Genomic DNA, 22,142 nt, shown 5'->3' with positions numbered 1-22,142 from the left:
TCTCCCATAAATGCCCAGTATGGTTATCAAGTTTTCTCCTCTCTGGCTGACCTGGAGCTCCAGTGACTCCCATTAAAGTGAGCTCTGTGATTATGTCTCAGCTTTGCAGTGGCTGTTTTCTGCTATGTCTGGACACTCCAGCCCCAAGCCCAGAGAAACTCCATATGGACTTCTGGACACCCTGTTCTCTGATTCTCAGGCCTATAAATTCCAAGTGCTTCAGCTGCCCTAATGACTCATTTCTGCTCCTCAGCTCAGTGAGACTCTGTGCTCTGCTTGAGTGCTGTCTCCTGGTGCCACAGTCTGGGAAGCGTCCTGAAAAGTGAGGTCAGGGTCAGTTTGGGCATTTTCTTGCTCTCAAGAATCTCAGTCCTGCATTGTGTATTGTCAGTACCTGAACATGGCTCATGTATTTTCTTTAGTTTAACAGTTAAAGAAAGAGAAAGGGCAAATCCAAATACCAAATAGTGAGTCATGTTGGGATCTGGAAATCTCAGGCTTCAGATTTTTTTCCTGTTAGAAGAAAGAAAAGAATTTTCCCAAATCTCATTCTTATCCATATAAACAGTTACATCTGAAGAGAAGGGTGTTAAGTTGTGCTTTCATACATTTTGGTTAGAAATATTTTTGGCCAAAGAGTCAACAAGTGACTCATTATTGGTTTATCTAAGAATTAGGGTTAGATTTACAACTTAATTTAATTACTTAATTAATATATTTATTTAATTTAGAGAGTGACTGTGTGTGTGTGAGCATGTAAGGGGTAGAGAGAGGGAGAGAGAAAATCCCAAGCAGGCTCCGTGTTGTCAGTTCAGAGCCTAACTCGGGGCTCAATCTCATGAACTGTAAGATCATGACCTGAACCAAAATCAAGAGCCAAATGTCCAACTGGCTGAGCTACCCAGGTGCCCCAACAACTTACATTTTATTCACCAGTGTGTTTTCTTAATTTTTCACTTTTTTAAAACAAAAATTCCAACCAGACTCTTACCCCTATTATATACTCTGAAACTGTGATCTATATTTTACCTAGATTCACTTTAAATGGATTTTTACTAGTACTATTCCTTCTTTCATCTCAAGGAACTCCCTCATCCCCCTGCCAGGTATATGTGTTTATAAATAAAACTTGAGATGATGTTTGAGAAAATAATTCTACCTCAGACGATTGTAGTTTGTGGTCATCTATTTGGTAATCAAATTTTTGGTGGAAAAATAGCAGTTTCCTAGCAAATGAATCACATAACCTTAACAAATTTAGGAAGTCCTGTGCCATAAGAAATGAACCTTTTCCCAGTAACGTGTTGGCCTTCGAGTTCCAGAGAAGCTTGAGACTTCTCTGCTGTGCTTTGCCGATGGAACTACTTCTGAAACTGAGTTAGGTAACTTGTGAACAGAAGAGGTTTCTGAATGCTAATGTAAAAATGCCTGTTGGTTTTGTTTCCACAGCTCTTCCTGGGTCCCTCGTGGAAATTACATAGAGTCAAATCGTGATGACTGCACAGTATCTTTGATCTATGCTGTGCACCTTAAGAAGTCGGGTTATGTCTTCTTTGAGTACCAGTATGTCGACAACAACATCTTCTTTGAGTTCTTTGTAAGGCCTTTTATGTTCTCGAATTCACTTTTTGAGGAAATTCATGTAAAATTTCCATTAATCAGTTGTTGCCATTGCATTGTATGCCTCCTCATTTTTTCCTGTTAATTGAACCTTTTGATCTGAAAAGAAAACCTTATATTTCTCTATAATACTTTATTTTCTGGTTAGTGTTGTTACCTCTGAACTCTCACCTTGTCAAGTAACATTGGGCTTGTTTCATTTTTGGTTATGATCATTGGATGAACATTTGATTTAGACTTTTTGTGTGAAAAATACCTTCACCGAGAGTCATTTTAATTTTTTTTTTATAACTACAGATGCGATTTTATTCAAAATATGTTTTCACCAATTTTTGTGTTTTTTTTTTTCCTCTTTGCAGTTTCAAGCATTTGACTGATTTATGTGTAAACTTGGGCAATATTATAAAAATAGAAGTGGCTGTATGTTTCTGATTCTGTCAATTTTGTACGATCTAAAGGCATCAGTGGATGAGATAGTTGATGTCTCTGGTAACAGATGAAATAGCCTTACGGAATATAGGATAAAATAATAGTCTGACAGAATAGGCTGTTATCACTAAAATTATTTAAACATTTAATATAAAGTGTATCTAACCTAGGAAATATTTGTTGTGTCAGCCACTCTGATGCTTGAGAAAATGTTTTCGGATTGACTTATAAAACCAAAAAAAAAAAAAAATGTGTGTTCTACATATAAGTGGGAAAAATATCTTACAAATGTTCCTGTGGTCCAAATCTCAGGAGCCTATGTGCTAGTAATGCTAAAACAAATTTATATTGCTCCTGATTATGGAAATTGTTAGTCAGAAATTTTTTGGTAGGAAGAGATATTTGCTGTTGAAGTATGAGCCTTGGATTTGAAGTCAAGAGATTCTGGCTCAGGCCCCAACTACAGTGGCTAGTTGTGTGTTTCGGGCAATTAAAGTTAACTTTCCAGCCCTCAGCATTCCCTTTTGCCAAGTGGATTGTATGACAAGACCTTTTAAGGAGCCTCCTGGTTCTAATCTTTTGATGACTTTAAGATGTTAAGTAACATTCAAACAGATTTCCTTTTGAAGCTACATTTTGTTTGCAAAACACTTCTTAGAGTAAATGATTCCCAACTCCATGGGACATTTTTGCAATCTTACTAAAACTGGAATAAAGTTAAGAAGCAAGGTAATTATGTAACTGTTAGAATAAGCATTTAGTTTTTGTATTGTCAAGTAAGTCCTTTGAGAGTTGTTGGTAAAGGTACTCTTGAGGCATGAAGTTTGATTACTTCCTTTCAGTGGTCCCTTTGTTCTTCTGGTTATAGACTGAGAAGGGGTGGTGAGTTCATGTTCCTTCTTTTATTGATGTTTCAGCCTGATAGGGAGAAGTTTATTGACTGAGAAAGTCAACACTTAAGTCGTCATGCTCATGGTTAATGGAAAGGAAATGTCTCAAGACTGAAAGATGCACTTGTACCTAGAGACATTACACAATTTAAATTTTTTTTAAACGTTTATTTATTTTTGAGAGACAAGAGAGACAAAGCACGAGGAGGGGGAGGGGCAGAGAGAGAGGGAGGCACAGAATCTGAAGCAGGCTCCAGGCTCCGAGCTGTCAGCACAGAGCCTGACGCAGGGCTCAAACCCACGAACTGTGAGAACATGACCTGAGCTGAAGTCAGTTGCTTAACTGACAGAGCCACTCAGGCGCCCAGAGACATTACACAATTTAAAGCAATAAAGTAATTTTAGAACTATGTGGGACCTTCATTCAGCTCCTCCACTCTTCTTTTTAAATGACAAAACTGAAGCCTAGAGAGAATAAGTGATTGGACTAAGGTCATAGCTTTACTACTTACCTTTAGAATGAAGAACAGAAATCAGATTTCAAAATGCCAGTAGAATGTCCTGAAAACACATGATGTTTGATTTCAGCTGAAAAAAAAAATGCTTTCAGCTTTTCCAAACATTGATCATCAAAGGTATATTTAGGGTCCATAGCTGCTTAAAAATGGCTTACCACTTGCATTAGAATGGCCATTATGCTTATAGTATAAATATGACGATTAGATTTAGTTAAAAAAAAAATAGCCTCAGTAGGTGATATTCCCTGATCTTTTGAGATGTTAAAACGATCTATTTTCCTGTTAATAACCTTTATGAAATATCTATTACAGAGTACATTTTTTAATAATTTTCTTAAGTTTATTTTTTATTGAGAGAAAGAGAGAGCATAAGCTGGGAGAGGTGAGAGAGAGGGAGACACGGAATCCGAAGCAGGCTCCAAGCTCTGAGCTCTCAGCACAGAGCCTGATGTGGGGCTCAAACACATGAACCGTGAGATCATGATCTGATCTGAAGTCAGACACTTACCCCACTGAGCCACCCAGGCTCCCCCAGAGTGCATTTTCATGTTGTTTTTAAACTAGTCTGGAAGGTGAATACAGTGGCAAAGATGTAGAGACGAAAGAAATAGCAATTCTGGCAGAAGTAGAGGGGATGAGTTCTTCCTTTAACCCTACTCTGTTGCTGACTCTTGTGCAATACTGCAAAATAGCCTAACCTTTTGATGTCTGTGTATTCTTCACAGGCCTGGAAAAATAGTGCGCAAACTCTGAGGCATTTTGTAAGAGTTGTCTGGAAAACACAAAGTGTTTGGTGCTAAAGATAGTAGCTGTAGTCATTTGAATTGGCTTGGCATATGATTAACATTTATCCTCCTCCCCCCACCCCCCACCCCTCCACCCTGAAAAAATTTAGGGCTTTGGCTTTGGCTGTAGCCACTTACCTATGTATGGACTTTGGAATAAGTCCTGTGGAACTGAACACAAAGCAGATTTCATTTATTTATTAATTTAAAATGTTACTGCCCTAAATCTTACAAAAATAAACTTTATACTTTGGGGCCTGCATGGTGAATGCAAGCTTTGGACACATTTGATAAGTTTTTGGTGATGACTTTTCTCCTTTCTGTGAATTTTCAGGGTTGACTGCTCTGATCCTCTCTCCTTCCCTCCTCTCTGTTCTTAACCCTTTTCTTACAATAATGAGGATGCTTTACTTAGAACCACAGTAAACAGTTGTCACTTGGGCTCCAGAGGCCTTGGTTATGCTTACTTGCTGAGAATTACTCACAGCCATTATTTAGTATGTATTGAAAGAAGCTCTTACAGCCTGTCTTGTGCTGAGTAGTGCCTTTAATTAAAGCTATTATTCAAGAAGCTTTACTGGGGCCATTGTGTTTTATCCATAGATTCAAAATGATCAGTGCCAGGAGATGGACACCACCGCAGACAAGTGGGTAAAACTCACAGACAATGGAGAATGGGGCTCTCATTCTGTAAGTCTCTCTTTGTTCTTCTTCTCTCCCACCAACCCTCATTCTGCTCCTTCCTTTTCCCAATCTTATAAAGAAGTTTATTTTATGAAAAAAAAATTGTTCATTAATTTAGACAATTTCTGGGTAGGGAAGAAATTGCCTCAAAGTTTCATGGACACAGGGTCTTTCTAGATGTTTTTTTCCTACCTTTCTCTTTGGGTTTCTTTCCCTTCTCTTCACTGTCAGACTCCAACTCTCCTCCTTTTCAAAGGGGCATTGACAAGAAATAAGGCTATTGAAAACTAATACACAGAACCTCTGGGTGTGTAAGTTTGCATATGTGCCTGTCATGTGGGAGAGGATCAGTGGCTCTTGGCACTGGACGGATCCTTTGTTCCATCTTTCTCTGCAGTGTCTCCAACAAGTGACTTTCAAACTTGTTTTGTTGGGGGCTGTACTGACTCCATTGTTGGACAGCACTGCATCTCACAAAATCCATCCGTGTTTGAAGCCAAACCTGCTTCCTGTCTATTTGTCACCTGTTGCTCAAACTTCTACCCTCTCTGGTCACATTTGGTAAAGTTACTACCTACTCTCCACAGTACAACTCCAAAAGCTTGAAAGCAATGATCAGGTAACACAGTCTGTGAATCTGTTATTATTGGAGGCCCTCTCCCGTTGGAGTAAGGCATGGATTTAAAATCTAACTCTGGCTTACTGTAGTTGTGTCTCTTTAGGTAATTGGCTTAATCTCTTTGAATCTGAGTTTTCACGGAAGACATGCGGGCAGTCTTGCAGGGTTAAATGAGATGTTATACAGGAAAGTCCTCATGTGGTACCTACGGTGTAGACTAAGCTCTATGTCAATAAGTGACCATCTTCCCTCACCTTTCCGTTATAGCAGGTGCCCCATCCTTGAGTGATTCATACAGTGTACCCTCTCTGACTATTTTTGATCTGTATGCCTGGAAGTGGTAATAGAACCACTTAAGATCCATTTGTCTAAGCATTCATTAAGCTGCATTTTGAAGGTACAAGTAACTCTTGGCAACAAATATGCTTTCTTCACTTAACCCAGGGGAAAGTATGTAATGTATAACTTTGCTGAATCTCTGGCATTGTGAAATACATGTTTTAATTTTATGGAGCTTGAATCTGGCCAGCCAGAGACTACACAGAAGAATAAAAGGGGCAAATGAGAAATCAAGGAACTCTTATATCAGTTCCTTTGACAGAAACGGCATGAGATTTATCAGAAAAGTCATTTGATATGTAAAAAGAACAATGTGCTGGTGGCAAAGGAAGCAAATATTAGATGTACTGATCATTTAAGTGCTGGAGATACACATTTAAATCATGTTATTTTACATGATTTTTCTCTGGTTGCTGTTGGAGTATTGTTTCTTAAATAATTTTATTTCTATTTATTTATTTTGAAATATTGCTTTTAAGTTTATTTATTTTGAGAGAGAGTGAGAAGGTGCAAGCAGGGGAGAGTCAGAAGGGGGGGTGGGGAGAGAGAGAATCCCAAGCAAGCTCTGCACTGTCAGCGTGGAGACTAATGTGGGGCTCAAACCCAGAACCGTGAGATCTTGACCTGAGCTGAAACCAAGAGTTGGACGCTTAACCCACTGAGTCGCCCAGGCACCCCTATTAAATAATTTTAGAAGGAAGCAAACTCATTCTGTTGCCTTTTGTTTTCAGAGCCCAAAGATCTGCTTGTGAATAGTGGCAGTCAATACATACTGGGCTGCGTGTCTTTTTACTGTCTAGAATGAGCACCTTTTAATTATGAGTCAAGACTTCATGCACATGGTTTAAAAATCATTTTCTCTTTTTGTTCAGACTTAAAGAATTTTCTTTTCCTTCTTTACTGGCATATTTTTTTGGATTGGCAAACTGTTTGTTTGTTTTTTTAAGAGAATGTGACCACAACAGATCTTAGGTCTGAATTTGCAGTAGACTTAAGGTTGTAGGTTCCCAATTAATGGTGTTTCATAAAAATGTCTTGAAAAGTGTATATGGGATCAGCTTTCAGGTATGGTTGAAGGAGCCTGGTTTATCTGATGTGAGTGCCCTGTCTTCCTCTTTACAGGTAATGCTGAAGTCAGGCACCAACATACTGTACTGGAGAACTACCGGCATCCTTATGGGTTCTAAGGCAGTCAAGCCTGTTTTGGTAAAAAATATCACAATTGAAGGTATTTCATAGCAATCTGTTTTGGTGGTCACACATCACATTTTAGAGTTAGTTAAAACATTGGCTAAATGTTTGCTTTGGATATCTGAAGGGCTTATGGGGTAGGATACATGTCTAAAGACCATGATTTTATTTTGGACAAGTTGACTGGTGTTTTTATACCTGTAAACTAAATTTAATCTCTGTGAAAAAATAAGTATGATAACAATTTTGGTGTCTTTAAGTAAAATAAAATGATCCTTGTTCATAAGAACCTATTCTTCATTCAACAGATGTCTATTGTGCCAGGCATGGAGCTCGCTGGGATATAACAGCTCACAGTTATATCTGTAGAAATAACAATAACATAAACTTCTCTGCCTGACTGTCTCCTAAACCTCTTATGCCTCTCTGAACCAGTCAGGCATTTTCTGGCCCAGGAGAGAAGCCAATAAACTCTGGAATAGTTCATTCTCAATTAGGGCTACTTTTAATTAAAGCAGTGATTCTCCTTTATTAATGGCTTCTATTTTATTACTTTCTGTACTGGTTCCTGTGACACTAACTCATTAGTCATGGGGACATCTGCTGGCAAAGGCTGGAATTACAAGCCAGAAGAAAAGGCCATTTCCCCTAGGGTCTGTTACGTCTTGCCTGTGACTTAATGATCAGTGGAGGAAAAGGGAACAGGTGGCCATAAAGGTCAGAGAAAAGTAGGCTCATAGAGAGCTTAGAGTTAGTGGAATTGTCTTTTTGACGACTCAGTTGATAATTTAGTATACCTCTGTTGAAATCTCAATCTCTTGTTTAAGTGTCTGCTCTACTTAGGATGCATAGGATAGTTTCTATCCCAGTTTTTTGCACACGGTAAATACTTCGTTGCTGTTGCATGAATGGGATAAAGGATCCCGGCTCACTATTACTACTTCTCTCACTTCTGGTAGAAGCAGCAAGAAGGTGCTGATCTGCTTGTTGCTCGTGGGTCCTCCCTCCCATGCTCTGGTTTTCATTACCACACAGGGGTGGCATACACATCAGAATGCTTTCCGTGCAAGCCAGGAACCTTCAGCAACAAACCAGGCTCGTTCATCTGCCAAGTCTGTCCCAGAAACACCTACTCTGAGAAAGGAGCCAAAGAATGCATCAAGTGTGAAGAGGAGTCCCAGTTTTCAGGTAGGACCGGTCTTTGCCAGTTAATAGTCTTTGTTCTTTCTCTCTAAAATTATGTTTGTTTACAGTGTAGAGTCATGAGCCAGAAGTCACACGTAAAATGTGGGAACGGTGTGCCAGGAACCAAGTGCTAAAGTGAATCAGTATTGAATGGATAAAATACAACTTATTGCCCTTTGTGCATGACTTTTCCATTTGTAATTTTTTCTGTTCTACACCCTACAGGGAATTACTTTGGATATATTTATACTAATCTAAAAAAATCAGATTGTAATTTTACATGATTTGTTGGCATAGAGATGTACTTAGAAAATTTTAATTTGTTGCAGATTTACAGTGTTCAGATAATAATGGAAGAAATCTAATGTCTTCTTGGAAAAATTGTATGTTTCTTGTGTATCATGGAAACATGTATTGCTCCAGGGTAAATAAAAATACAGGCCTTTATTTTCCTTAGGTCTAGCTAGTTCCTCCTAAATTCCTTCAGTGAGGAAGGTTATTTTTAATTTTTATTTGTCTGCTTTTTTTGTTTTGCTTTGATTTTTGCTTTTACTGAGAGTCACAACATACATGACTGATTTCTGAAATGCATTTTTATGTTGCAGAGGAAGGGTCCAGCGAATGTATGGAGCGACCTCCCTGTACCACAAAAGACTATTTCCAGATCCATACTCCATGCGATGAAGAAGGAAAGGTATACAGGCTGTATTCAGTCACCTGCATTCCGTTTTAATCCAACCCTCTTCCCAATTTGAGCAGACTCTACTTTGTTGGTGAGAGACTTAAATGAGTTGATTTATAACACATGTCTGTAAGTGGTATGGCGGAAGTTTAAAAATGTCGATTTTGAATCCTGGTGTCCTGGCTTTGATTTCACACTATTACTTATTAGTGCTGTGGGCTGGTTACTTGCTCTAAGTCTTTTTTTTTTTTTTTCCATCTGTACAATGGGGCTGATTCCTACCTCATAAGGCCACTCAGAGAATGCATGAGGTATTCACTTTAAAGTTCTTAGCATAGTGTCTGGCACCTAGTGAGTGCTCAATAAATTACTGCTATTCTTAACAGGAATTTTTTTAAAAGAAATAATAGGATCAGGGGGAGCACAACCTTTAAAACGTGTACTATGACTCCCAGGATGGAAGCATCTTATTTGGTTCCTCAGTAGGTTTGATCAATAAAAGCCATGCAGCCATAGGCACATTCAGTTATGGCAGATTATTATGTAATTGCATTTAGAAAACGCAAAGTAATTACCATACAGACGGCACTTAGCCAGAGGAAGAATGCATACATGAACCCTGCAGTTGATGTGCTGTTCTCTTTATTACAGTTAGACTGTATTAGCTTATGTCTCGGAGAAATGGATTCAAGTGGCTGCAATGCAGCATTTCTTTTTTGTTTACATCTTTGAAATAATGGCATTAAATTAATTTTTTACACATTTATTTTAGAGAGAGAGTGCAAGCAGGGGAGAGGGGCAGAGGGAGAGAGAGAGAGAGAGAGAGAGAGAGAGAGAGAGAGAGAATCTTAAGCAGGCTCCATGCTCAGTGCAGAGCCCAACGTGGGGCTCAATCCCATGACCCTGGGATCATGACCTGAGACAATATTTAGAGTCTGATGCTTAACAGACTGAGCCACCCAGGCTCCCCCATGGAATTTCATTTCTTGACCTAACTTGGAGAATACACATAGATGTCAGTATTGCTTTTGTTTTTAATTTTGTATCCGTAGTTTCTAGTGTGTACTTTTTATATTTATATTATTACTCTTGCTCTTAGTCCTAAAATTATTTAAGAATTGACTTTTGAATACTTAAGACCAAGCATATTCTGTTATTTACAGGAGAGTCATTACTTAGAATAATTCAAGAGAAGGCCAGTTTACATTAGTTGAAAATTTTTTTTTAAGTTTATTTATTTGTTTTGAGAGAGAGAGAGAGAGAGAGAGAGAGAGAGAGAGATGGGGAGAGAAAATGAGCGGGGCAGGGGGCAGAGAGAGAACCCCTAGCAGGTTTCACACTGTCAGCACAGAGCCCATCGTGGGGCTTGATTCCTTGAACTGCAAAATCATGACCTGAGCCAAAATCAAGAGTCAGACGCTCACCCAACTGAGCCACCCAGGCACCCCTAAATTAGTGGAAAATATTAATAATTATATGTATTATTTTTAATAAGTATATGTATTATTTTTAATAAGGACAGTAACTCAAACAACCCTTAAATTAGAAGGAGTTATAAAGTAATATCTTGATGGCCCTATAATAGTGGCCAAACAAAGGGTATTTCCAATTAGAAAATACATGTAGAGAACTACATGTATGTTGAAAGTAATTTGAAATAATGGTACTTAACTAAATTTTTTAAAACTAAACTTGACTTATTTAAGTAAGGTGAATTGAATTTACTTTATTGTATGTATAGTAATCACTAATTCAGCATTACTGAAGCTTATGTGAATGAGATCTACAAATGGTTCTAGTCTTGGCTATAATGAAAATATTTAAAAGTGCTGTTTTTATTATGTCAACAAGTAGTTTTTTGTGTCAGTGAATACTGTGACAAGATTTAGTTGACCTGGGCCAAAAGGAAGTAAAGCTATACATTAAATGTAGAATGCACGGAACACACACACACATCTGTGCACACATATGCATGCACCCATAGGCATGTTGTGTTCACACATTCACACAAATTGCTTTCTTTGTTGAGTCTGGGTAACCCCTGAACATGTTCTCAGTGTAGAACAACACATTGTACTAGCACTCCATAAACCCAGTGAATCTTTAAAAAGTGATTTGAGACTTATTTCAAGATAAAAATGTCTCGCTTCAGAAGTAAACAAAAACCAAAAGGAACTTAATTAACAGATACAATTAATTAATTAATTAGTGGGGAAATAAAGATTGCACATGTGAATTTGAATTTTTTCTTTTTTTTTGTTTTTTGTTTCAACATTTTCATTTGTTCTGGTTTCATCTTTTAAAAAGGTATTCTAGGGGCACCTGGGTGGCTCAGTCGGTTATGCATCCAACTCTTGATTTCAACTCACGTCATGATCTCACGGTTCATGAGTTAAAGCCCCTGCATTGGGCTCCCACTGATAGTGTGGAGCCTGCTTGGGATTTTCTCTCTCCCTCTACCCCACTTGCACACTTGTGCTCTCTCTCTCAAAATAAATATATAAAGTTTTTTTAAAAATAGAAAAGGTATTTTATTCTTGCTTGGCTCATCCTGGTGATTTGCTGGTGGTTTAGTGATGTTTTCAGGTCGTTCAATGACTGTGGCTCTTTTTGTCCTGTCGTATTCTCTTTGATCTTATTTTCCCCTTGTGTGGAGATGATCCTCAAGGAAAGCAGCTACTGATGTATACAAGCTTTTGGACATGATAATTTATATGACGCAGAAATGCCCAGGTTTCTCTATTCATTCGGAAGTTTAGTTATTTGATTGCTTCCTTCCAATATGGAACATTTTTCAGAAATATTTTAATTAGTAACTGAAACCGTTCTAATCCTGATTGAGAGACTCTGATTAACATCATGAAAAATGTGGAATGTCTATTCATTCATTCATTTATTCAGTGAATCTTCACTGAGCACTGGTTATATTCAGAGTGCTGGGTGATGAGGGCAGAGCCAGGGACAGGCAGAAGAAGAAGGTAAATGTCTTCCTGGATTGTAGGGCAGTGGTTGTCAACTTTTTTGTGTGCATCAGACTCACCTCGAGGTTCCCATCCCAGATTTTCTGTTTCAGCCGATCTGGGGTGGGACCTGAGAATTTGTATGTGTTTTTTTAATTTTATTTACTTTTTTTTTTTAAAGTTTATTTATTTTTGAGAGGGGCAGAGAGAGAGAGGGAGAGAGAGAATCCCAAGCAGGCTCCACACTGCCAGCACAGAGCCTGACACTAGGCTCAAACTCCTGAAACCGTGAGACCATTACGTGAGCAGAAACCAAGAGTTGGATGCTCAACTGACTGAGCCACCCAGGTGCCACAAGAGAATTTATATTTCTAAGAAGTTCCCAGGTAATTCTGATTCTTCTGGTCTAGGATCTCAGCAGTTTGAGAACGACTGGTCTGGATTTCAGTGGAATAGAGATAGTCTGTCAAAAAAAAAAAATTTATTTCCAATTGTGATTAGTGCTACAGGAAGAGAAGTCTGAGTTATGGGGATCTGACCTAGCCTGAGAAGGCTTCAGAACTGTATGAAACCTCAGGCCCAGGTATGGAAGAAGAGCATTTTGGGAAGAGGAGCAGATTGGTGAAGATCTGATGTAGGAGGGAGCATGGTGTGTCTGAAGAACTAAAGAGATATGAGTGAGACTGGAGTGTGGGGATGTGGTAGGGGGTTGCATTAGCTGCAGCTAATGGCATAGTTTCATGCCAGAAGAGGGAGGTTTCATAGTGGTGAATTAACTTGAAATTTTCGTGTATGTTTTGTTTTCAAAATGTTCAGAGCCCATTTTTTAAATATATTGAGATATACTCATATGGCTGCATGCAAGCCCATGCACAGATTCATTGCTGGAGATTTGAACTTAAAAAATCTTCACCTTGCTAATGGCCAGGTAGTCATCGAGAGAAGGCATCTTTTAATGTTTGGCAACATATTTGAACCAGCTTCTCTGATCTTCCAATGGCTAAGATAGGGAATTGTGGACTAAGTGATCTGGTTAAGACGATATATGGCTAACTGAGGAACTGTATGTAAACGTCTGACTTAATAAATGGATATCGACTAGGAATGTAGTTGATATTAACTGGCAGTGTAGTTGGTATCATGTATTGGCTGTAGGAATATAAATTTAGCAAACTAATTATATATATCCTATGTCATACCAAGAAGAATATGAGTACATGTGACTTATTTTCAACATTTGATTTAAAAATCCTCAACTTACATGAGGATATTAGGGATAAGTGTGTTGAACTGTAAATCAGTAAAGCTGGGGAGAATGACAAAAGTAAAATTTAGAGAGACCTCAGTGTGCTTGAACAGTGAGCTCAAATGACCAAGTGTTGGTGCTTATTTGTGTTAAAGTCTCAGATATGAAAGTATTTAGAAAAGAGAGAACATGAACTTGCCAAAAATATTTCAAAGAGAATCCAAACTTTAGAACCTGGCTTACCAAAGAAAAAATGCAACAGAAATTTAATGGGGGAAAAAACTCCCAAAAATATGAAGGGTACTTAGTTTTCAGGTAAGTAGGTACATAGTTGAAAAACAAGTCCCCCACTTGTTTATCCTATCCACAAAGGGTGTCCCAGGTCTGCTTGCAGAAGTTAGAGGGATGAGATGATTTTGTTAGGGAGTCAACCACTTACAGACAAGGCTTAAGCTTTTGTTTATTTTGGGTAACAGAGCTAGATAGAGTAACTTTATTATTATTATTTTTTTGGTCTTTTATCTCAGGGTAAATGGTAGTTCCCTCCCATGCTCTGACCATGGGATGCGATACACATTTCTTCTGAATGGGTTGCAAAGCAAAGTGTCAGTTTTGCTTCCACACTTGGAGATGATTGACAATTCTGTCGATGAAATTAAAAGATACTTTTCAGCATTTGGGGTGAGTGGAAGAGGGCAGGAGCCTCTTGACTCATGTGACTGGGAATTCAACCCAGAGCCAACAGCTTTATTAGGACGTTTTTCTCTTGATCTTCTCATTGGTATTCTTGGCACAGTTTGCTTTCCTTCAGAGGCAAGCTCATTCCTGTGGTACCAGATGCCTGTTGGCTTCTCCACTATCGTCCTCACAGCTTTTGATCAGAGGGAGGCACTGAACAAGTTTCAGAAAACACTCTTACTAGTCCTGCTTGAATCGTGAGCCAACCTCAGACCAGCCATTCTGTCCACTAGCATGGGATACTCTGTTTGGACAGCTTCGTTCACTGACTGATCCCTGTGGCTGGGCAGCTGGACTGTATAACTCCCTTTTCCTCTCAGTGTTACACAAGTCAGTTCCTAAAGAGGAAAAGATGATATCTCTTACCACACTGAAAAGAGAGTGATTCTGTGCAGTTTCACAGAACTCTTCTGCTCTTAAATAACATGAATAGACATGGCAAGGTTGTCTTCATATACTGGGAATTGCCACAGAATTTTTTGCATACCTCTACTGATAGTTTCATCAGTGGTCATAGAAGGTTTGCTAGTGTTTTGGTATCAGTTCACTTTACTGCAAACGCAGTTCTTGTAAAGATGACTGTTTCCTCCGCCGGACTCTCAGCTTCCTGTAGACAGAAATGTGTTGTTAATCACTTAAAAAGAAAAAGATCTCTAAGCCTAGTAGAGTACCTGGAATATAGAAGATAATGAAGCATGTTTTGAATTAATTCATAAATAAGAGAATTAGTAAGTGAATGAATGATTAACACAGTTACAGAGTTGTGTTCTGTCCTTGGCAAAGGGCTCAAAATAATTTTGACAAAAATGGGCAGAATCTAAAGTAGAGGGGTCAGGATATTAAACTCTTTGATAGGAAATAATGGTTGAAGTTGCTGGTAATATTTTTTCAAGTTGAAGAAAAGACACCATGGGATGGAGGAATTTTGGTCATCTTTCTGACATTTTCTGCTTGTCCCAAAGATATTTCATCTCTTTGAATATCCATTACATCTCATGTTTCAGATGATGGTGGTGACAATAATGATAGTAATAGAAATGATGGTATTAATAGCAGAAGCATCTGTCATTTACACAATTGTGTGCACACTCTGTGCATGCATGTGTATTCAAACATTGCCTCTAATTATTTTTCTCAACAGCTATGCAATTTAGACATATTATACTCAGTTTGTAGATGAGAAAACTGAGGCTTGGTGAAGTTAATTTCCGTAAGGTTATAGGTAGCCAGAACTCGTAAGTTTTAAGGCTGGAATTCTAATCATGTTTGTTTCCAAATCCAATGCTTTTTTATTCTCTTCAAGTATTTTCTTTTTTTTTTTTTTTTTTTAATGTTACAGCAGTTTGTGAACCTGTCTTATCACTATTAGACTGTAGCCACCTTCAGAGCAAAAAATTTGTCTTATTAATATTTAAATTCCCCACAGTACTTCCTTCCAGTAGGTACTTGATGAAAACTTCCTTAATAGTAAGCTAAAGCATTAGGAGGGAAATCGTAGAAATGAAGAAATAGACTTTTCTGTGTTATTCCATAAGGCAGAATTTGGGCGACTTTATAGAAGGTAAATTCCATTGACACATACTGTTCTGATGTTTTGTCATAGAGGAAACTTGCTGCCAGGGTTAGAAGGGTGCCTGGCAGGACAGGATGTTTTAGAAGGAAGCCTTCTTGAGAGGGGGACATTAGACTGTGCAACTTAGTCATCTCTGAGGCTAGGAAATTGGTGGAATTTGTCTAGTATTTTCTTTGCCCTTTAATGAACTTCAGTGTTCTAAGTTATTCCAAATGCTCACTGTCTCTTACGCAGTACTTGTGAATTGTATGGCAAGGGTAAGATGTAGGGGACATTAAAAAATAGGGTATAAAGGGATATGGGTTTTATAACTGCCTTCCTTCCTATATGGCTTAAGCAAGTCAAATATAATTGGAAACTCTGTTTCTGAATTAGGATGACGGGAAAAGACCATGGCATTTCCCAGTGATTAAAGAGTTCTAAATCTGTATAAAATAAAATTTCATGATAGTCTTCTTTAAAATATTTTTAACAGCTGTATTGAGATGGAATTCTCATATCACACAATGTATCCATTTAAAGCCTTAGTTCAGTGTTTTTAATATTTTCACCCCAATCTAATTTTAGAACATTTTCTAAAGCCGGAGCTAGAACGTCCGGTACAGTGTTCAATCCCCAGAGTGTCTTCCACATAAAGGAAGAAGAGGACCGAAGCTTGGATGCATTTAGAAAGGGGACAAGGATGTAACCACAAGGGAAAACAGAAAACATTAGAACTTTCACAGATAAGGAATCCAGGTGAATGCTGGTATGTAGTTGGGGAGCTGGGCACATGGTGAGAGCGTGTGTGGATGTTGAAAAAAAATATTTTAAAGGAGACTATCATGAAATTTTACCTGATACAAGTTTAGAGCATGGCTTTGAAGGAGGGGATGGACACAACTTGGCAGAATGGTGTGGGCATGTTGGAGAGACAAAGTGATGAGGGCTCAGTGTCTCACCCCTGGAAAAGATGGAAGGTTGGAAAAGGCAGGAAGGAGAGTAATAGTCTGCCTAGTTGGGAACATACAAGTTAGAACATCATAGGAGCAGAAGGCAGTGAGGCTGGAGTAGTGGTTGATAGACTTTTAAAGACTATGGAATTTGGCTCTAATGAATTCAGTCAGTCTACCAAGCCCTGGTGCTTCTGTACAGGGACATTTGCAGGAAGAAAGTTGACAACTGTGGACAAATCCAGTCTCAAAATCTGTCTAAATTTAGTCTTCCCAGTCTTGAATTTTATTTTGACATGAGAATTGATACCTCCATGTGTTTCTCTAAAGAGTATTTTATTGGGGGTTCCGGAAGATGGCAGCGTAGGAGGACGCGGGGCTCACAGTGCGTCCTGCCGATCACTTAGGTTCCACCTACACCTGCCTAAAGAACCCAGAAAACCGCCAGAGGATTAGCAGAAGGGAGTTTCCGGAGTCAAGCGCAGACTAGAGGCCCACGGAAGAGGGTAGGAAGGGCGGCGAGGTGGTGCGCGCTCCATGGACTGGCGGGAGGGAGCCGGGGTGGAGGGGCGGCTCGCCGGCCAAGCAGAGCCCCCGAGTCTGGCTGGCAAAAGCGGAGGGGCCGGACAGACTGTGTTCCGACAGCAAGCGCGACTTAGCGTCTGGGAGGTCATAAGTTAACAGCTCTGCTCGGAAAGCGGGAAGGCTGGAGGACAAAGGGAGGGAGAGCTGCTGAGCCCCCGGACGGCAGAGCTCAGCTTGGCGGGGAACAAAGGCGCCAGCGCCATCTCCCCCGCCCATCCCCCAGCCAAAATCCCAAAGGGAACCAGTTCCTGCCAGGGAACTTGCTCCGCGCAAACACCCAACTCTGTGCTTCTGCGGAGCCAAACCTCCGGCAGCGGATCTGACTCCCTCCCGCTGCCACAGGGCCCCTCCTGAAGTGGATCACCTAAGGAGAAGCGAGCTAAGCCTGCCCCTCCAGCCCCCGTGCACCTTGCCTACCCACCCCAGCTAATACGCCAGATCCCCAGCAACACAAGCCTGGCAGTGTGCAAGTAGCCCAGACGGGCCACGCCACCCCACAGTGAATCCCGCCCCTAGGAGAGGGGAAGAGAAGGCACACACCAGTCTGACTGTGGCCCCAGCAGTGGGCTGGGGGCAGACATTGGGTCGGACTGCGGCCCCGCCCACTAACTCCAGTTATACACCACAGCACAGGGGAAGTGCCCTGCAGGTCCTCACCACGCCAGGGACTCTCCAAAATGACCAAACGGAAGAATTCCCCTCAGAAGAATCTCCAGGAAATAACAACAGCTAATGAACTGATCAAAAAGGATTTAAATAATATAACAGAAAGTGAATTTAGAATAATAGTCATAAAATTAATCGCTGGGCTTGAAAACAGTATACAGGACAGCAGAGAATCTCTTGCCACAAAGATCGAGGGACTAAGGAACAGTCACGAGGAGCTGAAAAACGCTTTAAACGAAATGCAAAACAAAATGGAAACCACGATGGCTCGGCTTGAAGAGGCAGAGGAGAGAATAGGTGAACTAGAAGATAAAGTTATGGAGAAAGAGGAAGCTGAAAGAAAGAGAGATAAAAAAATCCAGGAGTATGAGGGGAAAATTAGAGAACTAAGTGATACACTAAAAAGAAATAATATATGCATAATTGGTATCCCAGAGGAGGAAGAGAGAGGGAAAGGTGCTGAAGGGGTACTTGAACAAATTATAGCTGAGAACTTCCCTGAACTGGGGAAGGAAAAAGGCATTGAAATCCAAGAGGCACAGAGAACTCCCTTCAGACGTAACTTGAATCGATCTTCTGCACGACATATCATAGTGAAACTGGCAAAATACAAGGATAAAGAGAAAATTCTGAAAGCAGCAAGGGATAAACGTGCCCTCACATATAAAGGGAGACCTATAAGACTCGTGACTGATCTCTCCTTTGAAACTTGGCAGGCCAGAAAGGCTTGGCACGATATCTACAGTGTGCTAAACAGAAAAAATATGCAGCCGAGAATCCTTTATCCAGCAAGTCTGTCATTTAGAATAGAAGGAGAGATAAAGGTCTTCCCAAACAAACAAAAACTGAAGGAATTTGTCACCACGAAACCAGCCCTACAAGAGATCCTAAGGGGGATCCTGTGAGACAAAGTACCAGAGACATCACTACAAGCATAAAACATACAGACATCACAATGACTCTAAACCCATATCTTTCTATAATAACACTGAATGTAAATGGATTAAATGCGCCAACTAAAAGACATAGGGTATCAGAATGGATAAAAAAACAAGACCCATCTATTTGCTGTCTACAAGAGACTCATTTTAGATCTGAGGACACCTTTAGATTGGGAGTGAGGGGATGGAGAACTATTTATCATGCTCCTGGAAGCCAAAAGAAAGCTGGAGTAGCCATACTTATATCAGACAAACTAGACTTTAAATTAAAGGCTGTAACAAGAGATGAAGAAGGGCATTATATAATAATCACAGGGTCTATCCACCAGGAAGAGCTAACTATTATAAATGTCTATGCACCAAATACCCGAGCCCCCAGATATATAAAACAATTACTCATAAACATAAGCAACCTTATTGATAAGAATGTGGTCATTGCAGGGGACTTTAACACCCCACTTACAGAAATGGATAGATCATCTAGACACACAGTCAATAAAGAAACAAGGGCCCTGAATGATACATTGGATCAGATGGACTTGACAGATATATTTAGAACTCGGCATCCCAAAGCAACAGAATATACTTTCTTCTCGAGTGCACATGGAACATTCTCCAAGATAGATCATATACTGGGTCACAAAACAGCCCTTCATAAGTTTACAAGAATTGAAATTATACCATGCATACTTTCAGACCACAATGCTATGAAGCTTGAAATCAACCACAGGAAAAAGTCTGGAAAACCTCCAAAAGCATGGAGGTTAAAGAACACCCTACTAACGAATGAGTGGGTCAACCAGGCAATTAGAGAAGAAATTAAAACATATATGGAAACAAACGAAAATGAAAATACAACAATCCAAACGCTTTGGGATGCAGCGAAGGCAGTCCTGAGAGGAAAATACATTGCAATCCAGGCCTATCTCAAGAAACAAGAAAAATCCCAAATACAAAATCTAACAGCACACCTAAAGGAAATAGAAGCAGAACAGCAAAGGCAGCCTAAACCCAGCAGAAGAAGAGAAATAATAAAGATCAGAGCAGAAATAAACAATATAGAATCTAAAAAAACTGTAGAGCAGATCAACGAAACCAAGAGTTGGTTTTTTGAAAAAATAAACAAAATTGACAAACCTCTAGCCAGGCTTCTCAAAAAGAAAAGGGAGATGACCCAAATAGATAAAATCATGAATGAAAATGGAATGATTACAACCAATCCCTCAGAGATACAAACAATTATCAGGGAATACTATGAAAAATTATATGCCAGCAAATTGGACAACCTGGAAGAAATGGACAAATTTCTAAACACCCACACTCTTCCAAAACTCAATCAGGAGGAAATAGAAAGCTTGAACAGACCCATAACCAGCGAAGAAATTGAATCGGTTATCAAAACTCTCCCAACAAATAAGAGTCCAGGACCAGATGGCTTCCCAGGGGAGTTCTACCAGACATTTAAAGCAGAGATAATACCTATCCTTCTCAAGCTATTCCAAGAAATAGAAAGGGAAGGAACACTTCCAGACTCATTCTATGAAGCCAGTATTACTTTGATTCCTAAACCAGACAGAGACCCAGTAAAAAAAGAGAACTACAGGCCAATATCCCTGATGAATATGGATGCAAAAATTCTTAATAAGATACTAGCAAATCGAATTCAACAGCATATAAAAAGAATTATTCACCATGATCAAGTGGGATTCATTCCTGGGATGCAGGGCTGGTTCAACATTCGCAAATCGATCAACGTGATACATCACATTAACAAAAAAAAAGAGAAGAACCATATGATCCTGTCAATCGATGCAGAAAAGGCCTTTGACAAAATCCAGGACCCTTTCTTAATAAAAACCCTTGAGAAAGTCGGGATAGAAGGAACATACTTAAAGATCATAAAGGCCATTTATGAAAAGCCCACAGCTAACATCATCCTCAACGGGGAAAAACTGAGAGCTTTTTCCCTGAGATCAGGAACACGACAGGGATGCCCACTCTCACCGCTGTTGTTTAATATAGTGCTGGAAGTTCTAGCATCAGCAATCAGACAACAAAAGGAAATCAAAGGCATCAAAATTGGCAAAGATGAAGTCAAGCTTTCGCTTTTTGCAGATGACATGATATTATACATGGAAAATCCGATAGACTCCACCAAAAGTCTGCTAGAACTGATACATGAATTCAGCAAAGTTGCAGGATACAAAATCAATGTGCAGAAATCAGTTGCATTCTTATACACTAACAATGAAGCAACAGAAAAACAAATGAAGAAACTGATCCCATTCACAATTGCACCAAGAAGCATAAAATACCTAGGAATAAATCTAACCAAAGATGTAAAAGATCTATATGCTGAAAACTATAGAAAGCTTATGCAGGTAATTGAAGAAGATATAAAGAAATGGAAAGACATTCCCTGCTCATGGATTGGAAGAATAAATATTGTCAAAATGTCAATACTACCCAAAGCTATCTACACATTCAATGCAATCCCAATCAAAATTGCACCAGCATTCTTCTCGAAACTAGAACAAGCAATCCTAAAATTCATATGGAACCACAAAAGGCCCCGAATAGCCAAAGTAATTTTGAAGAAGAAGACCAAAGCAGGAGGCATCACAATCCCAGACTTTAGCCTCTACTACAAAGCTGTCATCATCAAGACAGCATGGTATTGGCATAAAAACAGACACATAGACCAATGGAATAGAATAGAAACCCCAGAACTAGACCCACAAACGTATGGCCAACTCATCTTTGACAAAGCAGGAAAGAACATCCAATGGAAAAAAGACAGTCTCTTTAACAAATGGTGCTGGGAGAACTGGACAGCAACATGCAGAAGGTTGAAACTAGACCACTTTCTCACACCATTCACAAAAATAAACTCAAAATGGATAAAGGACCTGAATGTGAGACAGGAAACCATCAAAACCTTAGAGGAGAAAGCAGGAAAAGACCTCTCTGACCTCAGCCGTAGCAATCTCTTACTCGGCACATCCCCAAAGGCAAGGGAATTAAAAGCAAAAGTGAATTACTGGGACCTTATGAAGATAAAAAGCTTCTGCACAGCAAAGGAAACAACCAACAAAACTAAAAGGCAACCAATGGAATGGGAAAAGATATTTGCAAATGACACATCGGACAAAGGGCTAGTATCCAAAATCTATAAAGAGCTCACCAAACTCCACACCCGAAAAACAAATAATCCAGTGAAGAAATGGGCAGAAAACATGAATAGACACTTCTCTAAAGAAGACATCCAGATGGCCAACAGGCACATGAAAAGATGTTCAACGTCGCTCCTTATCAGGGAAATACAAATCAAAACCACACTCAGATACCACCTCACGCCAGTCAGAGTGGCCAAAATGAAGAAATCAGGAGACTATAGATGCTGGAGAGGATGTGGAGAAACAGGAACCCTCTTGCACTGTTGGTGGGAATGCAAATTGGTGCAGCCGCTCTGGAAAGCAGTGTGGAGGTTCCTCAGAAAATTAAAAATAGACCTACCCTATGACCCAGCAATAGCACTGCTAGGAATTTATCCAAGGGA

General features: G+C 39.5%; 1 protein-coding gene across 2 annotated transcripts in view; it reads left to right on the top strand.

The window, feature by feature from the left end:
* Positions 1-22,142, top strand: part of ELAPOR2 (endosome-lysosome associated apoptosis and autophagy regulator family member 2) — a 182,191-nt gene that overhangs the window by 108,199 nt on the left and 51,850 nt on the right. For both annotated transcript variants that reach the window (XM_042916730.1, XM_042916725.1), the window contains exons 4-8: positions 1,450-1,597; positions 4,846-4,932; positions 7,007-7,112; positions 8,111-8,263; positions 8,866-8,954. In XM_042916730.1, coding sequence (XP_042772664.1) covers positions 1,450-1,597; positions 4,846-4,932; positions 7,007-7,112; positions 8,111-8,263; positions 8,866-8,954 — 583 coding nt within the window. The remainder of the gene's footprint in view (positions 1-1,449; positions 1,598-4,845; positions 4,933-7,006; positions 7,113-8,110; positions 8,264-8,865; positions 8,955-22,142) is intronic.

This window comes from Panthera leo, chromosome A2 (genome assembly GCF_018350215.1).
Source record: "Panthera leo isolate Ple1 chromosome A2, P.leo_Ple1_pat1.1, whole genome shotgun sequence".
In the NCBI taxonomy this organism is placed as follows: domain Eukaryota; kingdom Metazoa; phylum Chordata; class Mammalia; order Carnivora; family Felidae; genus Panthera; species Panthera leo.
Note: the sequence above shows the minus strand (reverse complement) of the source record. Positions and strands in the feature narration are given on the sequence as shown.